Below are 8,706 nucleotides of genomic sequence, written 5' to 3' on the forward strand. Positions count from 1 at the left end.
TTCTGATGGAAATGATTTCCAATCTTGAATTTTATACCCATGCAAGCTATTATTCAAGTTTGAGAGTACAATAAATACATTTTCGGACATACGAAGCATACAAAGTTTTCCTCATATGCACTGTTTCGCAGGAAGTGGAAAGAAGAGGTGCCTCATTAAAATAAGGCAGACACAAAGGGGCAATGACTGGATACAAGAAACAGAAGATCCAACTCGGAGGACAGGTAAATCCTGATGCGGACGGCGAAGGGTGATCTCAGAGTGAACGCTGTATCATCAAGGGCAAAGAGTTAAGACTGGAGCCGACAGAAGATTCTGGGAGAGTTACATCTGATGGTAAAATTGACAGAATACCTGACGTGTTTGATTGTACTGCAAGGAATTTTGTGATTCATTAATAATAAGTACAAATACAGCCACACAAAGGAAAACAGGACAATTACACACTCCAGAGAAAACAAAGTCATCTAGAAAAGGAAGAGCAAGCATGGTTTGCTCTATGGTTTGCCATTACATGGTCATACTGATATAAACATAGTAAGCATAGTAATTTTTACTATGTTGTAAAAATTACAATATACTCATATTAAAAGAAGGGGCATGGGAAGGGTGCATGATGTTCTTTGAGGATGAAAAAAATCTAAATCCCCCTCTCCCACAGCAAGAGGTAAAGAGATAAAGTCTAAAGCTGAAAAATCTAGATGTAGCAACACAAACATGTTATTTAGAGATGGGAGGTTAATACCAACAGAACACATTAAAACAATTGAAAGTTATTTTCTGTGAGGCTGAGGATATGGTGGCAGAGGGGGCTGGAGACTGGTATTTCTGTAACAAATCTTGTAAAAAATATTTGACTCTAAACTATGCATATAACATAATTCGGTTAAAAATTAAAACCGAAAGAGAGTGGATGGGAAGAGGGGATCTGGAGGCAGTCCATGCAGACACTCTCAGAGGGTGTGACCGGGAGGAGCTTGGGTGGAAGGGAGACTGGGTCAAGGACAGACAGAGGACTTGATGTTCTCATTATTTGGAGAGATGACGTGCTTATGATCTGTAGGGGGACCCTGCAAAAAGGGAGAGTTTGGATACAAAGGACAGGAGACTACCGGATGTCTGTTCTAAAACAGAGTGAAAGATCAGGAATGCAGGAGCACAATTGGTTTTTTAAAATAAAACACTACGTACCTTGAGACTAGAAACACATGTGAGTATACACGCAGATGCATAAATCTAAAGGCTCCGGAATTATTCCTAGAAGTTCCAGTGACTTCAGGGTAGTATATGCAACAGTGAAAAAAAAAAAAACAAAAAAACCCCACACATTTCTTTGGTCAAAAGAACACAATTTTAATGACTTTATTAAGCCTTAGGATGGACATGAGAGAAACACCTTCCCAATGATGCATCAAGTTAACTGTTAAGCAAAAGATCAGCAGAGATCAGAGATTGTTGGGAACACACGTATCTTGTGGCGTCTTCTGAGAACCAACTTATTCCTCTTTCTCTGACAAGAACTTGACCCCTTGCCCCGGGGCTGGGTGCTTGGCAGCCACATTTGTGTGGGATCTTGTCTCCTGTTCTAACTACACAGGGCTGGGATGGACACCTGCTCCACGTTTGGCCGGTCATTTATTTTTCCAGTAATTTAAAGCTGTGACTGGGAGACACAGCCTTTGCGGGTTGTGAGGGCTGAGATGATATAAACTCAGGAGCTTTCGGGTGGACGTGTTCACTGAAAAGGACAGTCAGTCCACAGAGAGAGAACACCGCTAACATGCAGGGGGGTCTAGAGAACACAGACCGTGTGGATCCGAGAGGGTTGGAGGGGCAGCTCTAGCTTCTCTGGGCTTTTCGGATCCCAGTTCTGTTCCTGGGAGGCCTGGCTAGAATCTACCCTTGGGCCCTGCACTCCTCCCCACAGCTATATTGCAAACATCCTATACTTTGCAAGTGATCACACGAAGAGGGTTTCTGTTACTGGCACACAAAAAGTTTGCCTGAGATGATTCTCCTCCACTTCCGTCAGGGTCTTCTAGTCATTGATTTCAGCTTATTCTCTCTTAAGAAGCCCACTGAGTCCCCATAATCTCTCAGTTTCTTTCTTTTCCAGGACCAACTGCTCACAGTTCAAACCCTCATTTTGTCCCTATTTACTTGTACCTTGATTGGCTCTGATGCCCTAACAGACCCAGGTTCTTCAGAAAGCCTTCCTGGTCCACCTCAGACCTTAGGGATCCCCCTTTCCCATGACCCCCCATGGCACCTGATTATGTCACTGTGTCCCAGTGACCAGACCGCAGCCCAGGTCCAGGACGGCTGCATCAGAGTCATCCAGAGCCTGTTAAAAAATGACAGCTTCAGCCAGGCGCGGTGGCTCATGCCTGTAATTCCAGCACTTTGGGAGGTCAAGGAGGGTGGATCACGAGGTCAGGAGATGGAGACCATCCTGGCCAACATGGTGAAACCCCGTCTCTACTTAAAAATACAAAAATTAGCTGGGCATGGTGGTGCACACCTGTAGTCCCAGCTACTCAGGAGGCTGAGGCAGGAGAATTGCTTCAACTCGGGAGGCTGAGGTTGTAGTGAGCCGAGATCATGCCATGGCACTCCAGCCTGGTGACAGAACGAGACCTTGTCTCAAAAAAGACAGCCTCCCTGTTGTTGCCCCTTGCACCCCCGAGATTCTAATTCAGTAGGTCTGGGTGATGCCTGTTATTTTTATATTTTATTTATTTATTTAGAGACAGGGTCTCACTGTGTCACCTAGGCTGGAGTGCAGTGGTGTGATCTCGGCTCACTGCAGCCTTGAACTCCTGGGCTCAAGCACTCCTCCAGCCTCAGCCTCCCGAGTGGCTGGGAATACAGGTGCGAGCCACCATGCCTGGTTAATTTTTAAATCTTTCTTTTTAGAGATGGGGTCTCTCTGAGTAGCCCAGGATGGTTTCCAACTCCTGGCCTCAAGCGATCCTGTCCCCTTGGCTTCCCAAAGTGCTGGGATTACAGGAGTGAGCCACTGCACCAGGCCAATGCCTATACTTTTAAAAGGATCCCAAGCAGTTCTTATGTGCATTCTGGTTTGAAAACTGTAATCTGTACTACTCATTTTGATCTTGACATAAACTATGTGGTATGGTGACTTATCTCTTTGTATGTTTAAATTTTGTTCACAGAAAAGTAGACTAAAATCTTCTAGGCCACATATTTTAGAGAGTGTCTAGGTGGACCGCCCCTCTTACCAGATACCTTGCACACCGACTCTACCACCTCCTACCTAACATGATTGACCCCACTGAGGGAAGTGGCCACCTTATCCAAGCCTTGGGCTTCTCTTTGTCATGCATGGGACTCTAGGGAAAGTAGAAAAAGGAGATGACATCATGGCAGGATACCAATGGTCTCTTCATACAGAGTAAACCCAGGCAGGAGTGGAGTCCCCATGAGCCTGTCCTGTCCCAGTGCTGAGGGGGTTGTTAGCTGAGGGGTTCATGAGGAACAGGATAATCTGCATCCCTTTCAGGGCAAAACTGAACTCAGGAGGCAAATTTCATCAGGTCCATGTGAAACGGCTCATTCACAAAGTAACACACAATGGGACAAATGGAGCAAGACACACCCGTGCGGGCCCCAGGACTGCTGCCAATCCCCAGCACCACATGCCTCAACCCTGGGAGAACTGGCCAAGGCCTAAAAAGGACACAGTGCAAACACTACCAAAGCATTTGGTGCTGCCAGCCAGAGCTTTGGGTAGAGCAAGAATGTGTGTGTGTTTGTTGAAAGGGAAGGGAAGCTAGTAGGTGTCCCACAAACCCTGCCATGAGTACTGGGACCAAAAAACAGGGGACCTGTAGGACAGAGGTTGATCCCACTCAAGGTCAGCACAGCAGGATGCACTTAAAGCGCACTGAGCACGCAGGAGCTGTCACAAATCCACGAGGATCTGCAGGGTGTCTCCCACAAGTCATTTCTCTCAGAAGGATCGTTACCTAAAGTAGCAGAAACCACACAATCGACGTTGCTCAATTTCAATATGCTGGGATCCTATCTCCGAGTGCCCACCTCCCCCAAAACCTCACTCTCTCACCCCACCTCTGCTTCTTTCTTCCATGCCCATTTCTTTCCTGAACTCTTTCCCCACGACAGAATCTCTGATTCTCCGCCCATGTCCTGTTCAGAGTCATCCACTTTCCTCCCCCACCCCCTAGACTCCCGGGGCCTCTGCACCTGGGGGCACTGGACACATATGTGCCCATGATGATGAGGATGGTGCCCACGAGGAAGCCCACCAGGCCGATGGCCAGGCCCAGGGCACAGACCAGGGTCTCCATGGCGTCTGGTGGTGGAATAGGCACCTGGAGCTCTGGGAGAGAAAGGAAGGAATTGGTGGTATAGGGAAGGATTCTAGAGTAAAGGAAACCCGGGGCCAGGAGGGTGCGTGGGGAGGGGGCTCCGTACCCCAATGCCTGAGGAGTGGCGCATCCAGGCCCCAGTGCTCCACCTGGCAGTCATAGACGTCCTCGGCCGAGGGCACGAAGGGCAGGTAGTGGAACTTGCGGAACAAATGGTCAGGCTGGGAATAGAAGCTGGTCTGGGCCACTCCCTCAGTGACAGCTTGGCCGTTGCGCAGCCAGGTGATATTGATCACAGGCGGGAAGATGTTGTTCACGACGCAGATGAGGATGTTGGGCTGGCCCAGCTCCACCCGAGTCTTGGGGAACACGGTCACCTGTGGAGGCACTAGGAGGAATGGGGCTTGAGTCCACAGGCTCATCCCTCATCCCAGGGCCTTACTAGGACTGGGATTAAGGGACGTTCCCCCTTCGTAGCCATCTGTGGGCAGGGGATGCTCTGGGATGGTATCCACTGGAGCAGGAGAGGAAGGAAACAGAGGGAGAGGAGACTGGGGAGGGAGTGGGATGCCAGGAGGTCCTATATCTGACTGGTCCCTGGGCGGGAGTCCAGGTGAGAGGTGTCATTCCTCAAGGAGAGGAGTGCCAACGGGGTCTAGGAAGACCTGGAGCCTCCTGGGAAAGAAAGGGACAGGGCATGACAGGCACGGGCACTGAGAGTGCGCCCCAGAGTGATGGGGGTCTAGGAACTGGAAGTTTCTCTGACCTTCCCGCCTGACTGGGTGGGCAGAGGGAGGGCTGGTACCGTTGATGGCTCTGGTGCGGTTGGAGCGCTCCACCAGGATGTCCAGATGGGCTTTGATCGCGGCGATGCCGGCCAGCCCACCCTGCGGGTCAAAGCGGGCAAAGTCGCCAAACTCAGGCAGACGCCACACAGCCTCGCTTTTCTTCAGGTCCACAGAGAACAGCTGTTCCCCATCAAATTCATGGGTGAACTGGCCCGAGGCGCCGTAAGACTGGTAGAAGGCGGGTCCGTAGGAGCCCATGTGGTCAGCTGTATTTGGTGAGTTCAGGGTCAAGGAGAGAGAAGAAAATGTGTCTGTCTCATCCACAATATGTGATCGTTGAGTCCCTGAGCCTGGGCCCCACCCTGGGTTCTGTGGGGGGACACAGTCCTGTTCTGACACTGGGCTGGCCCTGGGAGAGGGGAAGGGAGAGGACAGGAAGAAAGAGGCTCATCCCAGCACACTGCAGCCGGCACAGAGACAGTGCAGTCTGGCGTATCAGGATGGGAAGAGGAGAGGCTGCCTAAAATCATGCTTGGGGTTCCAGAATTTAAATCTTGGCTGTGGTCGTCTGCCCTGTCTGTGTTGTCAGGTCCTGTGTTGTGAGCTGGTGGGACTGTGCGGGTGGGATGAGGGGGAATTATTAAGGACAGGAGAGTAGTGGAGCTCTGCACAGAGATGCAGTGTAGGTGGGTGTAAGGGGAAACAGGCCACGGCTGGCAGGAGTAAGAATTAAGGTTAGTGACCCAGAGACCAAGGGGATAAGAAGAGGCAACTCAAGGCATTGCAAAGAGCACTGGATGAGGAGTCAGAAGTCAAAGTTCATGTCCCAACTCCTCCATCTCAGAGCATTATGACTGAGTGTGTCTCTTCCATAACTGTTGTCTAGTTTTCTGGAAGTTAGGGATTAAGTTCTAATACTTGCAGAATTCTATGAAGTTGTTTGAACAACAGTTACTGAGGAACTAGCATGCACCCAGCACAATGGCGGGCCAGGGAAATAAAAGAAATAAAGATGAACCAGCTGTAGACCCGCAAACCAGCTCATGTCTCCCGATAAACAAAGACAGGTAAACAGTTAACTACCGGCATGGGCATAAATACTGCAACAGAACTGGACTTGATGGGCCACACTCCAGGCCAGGGGTAGCAGAGAAATCAGGGTGCTTGCTGGCACCTGTTGGGTGGAGGTTTGGGTCTCAGGAAGGAGGAAGGAATCAAGAGAAATCTGAACGTCAGCGAAGGCTGAATGGGGCACCTGCGCAGCTGACCGAGCTGCACCTTCATTTAGGTCCAGAGTGGATGTAACAGAGGTGAGGGGGATTGGGTGTCTCTTGGTGAAGGAAGTTGTTCATAAACCAGAGAGGGAGAGGAACAAGCATCCTCCCTGTCATCTCCTCATGTAACCCAACTCCGTAAATCTCTGCTCCCCGCCGCACCCGCCTCGCCCTCGCACTCACCCTTGGTGGCACCTGCCTCCTGCGGGCTCAGGAGGGTCATCAGGCTGTGGAACCCCAGGATCAGCCCTGCTCTGAGGGCCATTACACTCTGGTGCTTTAATCAAATCAGTCTCAGTCCCTGTGGGGAGTACAGGAACAAGGCGGAGGTGAAGACGAAGAAAACAGATTCGAGGATGGGGGCGACCCCTGCTGTCTTCAGCCAATCACAGGAATTCTCTGAGTGAATGTAACTGTTGCTGGGTGAAGAGGGAAACAGCCGGGGTGCGAAGGTAGAAGGATTCACCAGGCCAACAGGAGAAGCCAAAGGAAGATTTGGAGGACGGGAGGGGCTTGCACCAACTGTTACCATGTCCTCCAAGAAGGGACCCCCTCCCTGAAGGGAGAGAAAAGGCCTTGAGAGCGCCGCGCAGCTGAGCTCCCACAAATCCTCTATGTCGATCTGCGATGCAGGGAATCCTACTTTCCCGAGAAGTTTCTGTGGACAAATTTTGAGTTAGAAAGTAAAATAAACTTTACCAATAATCTTTAAAAGGAAAACATTGGGGCCGGGCGCGGTGGCTCAAGCCTGTAATCCCAGCACTTTGGGAGGCCGAGACGGGCGGATCACGAGGTCAGGAGATCGAGACCATCCTGGCTAACACGGTGAAACCCCGTCTCTACTACAAAATACAAAAAAAACTAGCCGGGCGAGGTGGCGGGCGCCTGTAATCCCAGCTACTCGGGAGGCTGAGGCAGGAGAATGGCGTGAACCCGGGAGGCGGAGCTTGCAGTGAGCTGAGATCCGGCCACTGCACTCCAGCCTGGGCGACAGAGCGAGACACCGTCTCAAAAAAAAAAAAAAAAAAAAAAAAAAAGGAAAACATTGGCTGCATAATGGAATAAAAACCTCTTAAAACTTTAAATCACTTTCAAAAATGTTATTTTTCTTTTATTATTATTAAATTTCATTGTGTAAGAAAAAATGTGTAATTGTTGGAGATGTTTGGTCTAAAGCAGAGTGTAAGGAGTTTCCGTGGACTCCCTGAGGAGGGCAGAGGTGCTAGTCCTCTCTGTCTGTCCCTCCAGGACCCGGGCACCTCCTCCAGGCTGCCACAGGCTGGAGGACAGCATCACCCTTGTCTTTGGCTTCTAGTTGGGCTCGACTGGGAGAATTTAGTCCAGTATATATATGTAAAGCTAACATCTGAGTAAAGATAAATCTAACCAAATTAGGCCATGTGTCAAAGACCATGAAATCGATGAGTTTCAACTTGGAAGGAGCTAGGAAATCATCTGGGTCTCTGGTTCCAAATGAGAATCACCTGGGGAGTTTGTTATACTACATGTTCCTGGGTTTCCTCGTGACCTCATGGGTTAGATTAGCCTTTCCAAGGCAGGGACAGGGAACCTGTGTTTTCAGCATGCTCCCTAGGTGGTTCTCGGGTAGCCTGTGGACTGGTAAATCCTGCTCCAATGCTCTTTCCTCAGTGAATAAGAAGGGATGCCTATTCTGAGTGCGGCAGACACAGCTTCTGACTTCAAATTAATCAAATTACAACTAGTAATTGATTTGTGTGGCATAGTTTATGAGAAGCCTTAATCTTAGTTTTTTTGTTTCCATCCCGCCGTGTCTAGCATAATGCCTAGCACATAATAGGTGCCTAGGAGGTATCTGTGCATGAATGAACAGTGTCTTCACTGCTTTGATCCTGCCCTGGTTAGGACCCTCACCACCTTCATCTCTCCCCAAGTGAGGTGGGAGCTGGAACCACGAGATAATAGATGGGAAAGCCATGAAGAACTCATGATAAAGAATGTTGCTTTTTTGTTTAATAACAATTGAGTATTTGGTGTTTTTTATTTCATAACATACATAGATTTTTTTAAAGTATGTTTTTTGTTATTAACTTAAAACTTAATTACATGATAATCCTTTATGGCTTGGAGTGTGGTCAACTTCTGTAAATATTTCACATTGGCTCTAATAAATTTGATGCAGAATTTTATACATGTACAAGTCTATTGGATCAAGCATGTGGATTTTATCATTCTAATTTATTGTGGGTTTCTTTATTTTTTGGACTGAACGATACAAAACGAAGAGTAGTGCATTTATTTTTTTATTTACTT

The 8,706-nt window shown here is 48.8% G+C and overlaps 1 protein-coding gene across 2 annotated transcripts; it reads right to left on the reverse strand.

Annotated features, from left to right (window-relative positions):
* Window positions 1-1,336: 1,336 nt before the first annotated feature.
* LOC112622838 (HLA class II histocompatibility antigen, DO alpha chain) lies at window positions 1,337-6,759 on the reverse strand. 2 transcript variants are annotated; one of them, XM_025382801.1, is made up of 5 exons: window positions 6,598-6,759; window positions 5,158-5,406; window positions 4,459-4,740; window positions 4,228-4,363; window positions 1,337-3,989 (listed from the first exon to the last, which is right to left on the reverse strand). In XM_025382801.1, exons 1-5 carry the CDS (start codon window positions 6,677-6,679, stop codon window positions 3,986-3,988), a joined length of 753 nt encoding a protein of 250 aa, XP_025238586.1. In that variant the 5' UTR covers window positions 6,680-6,759; the 3' UTR covers window positions 1,337-3,985. The 2 variants fall into 2 exon arrangements, with proteins under 2 accessions (XP_025238586.1, XP_025238587.1); XM_025382802.1 differs by lacking the exon at window positions 4,228-4,363 and having other exon boundaries at window positions 3,456-3,989; window positions 5,158-5,549; window positions 6,598-6,713.
* Between the last annotated feature and the right edge of the window lie 1,947 nt (window positions 6,760-8,706).

This window comes from Theropithecus gelada, chromosome 4 (genome assembly GCF_003255815.1).
Source record: "Theropithecus gelada isolate Dixy chromosome 4, Tgel_1.0, whole genome shotgun sequence".
Taxonomy (NCBI): domain Eukaryota; kingdom Metazoa; phylum Chordata; class Mammalia; order Primates; family Cercopithecidae; genus Theropithecus; species Theropithecus gelada.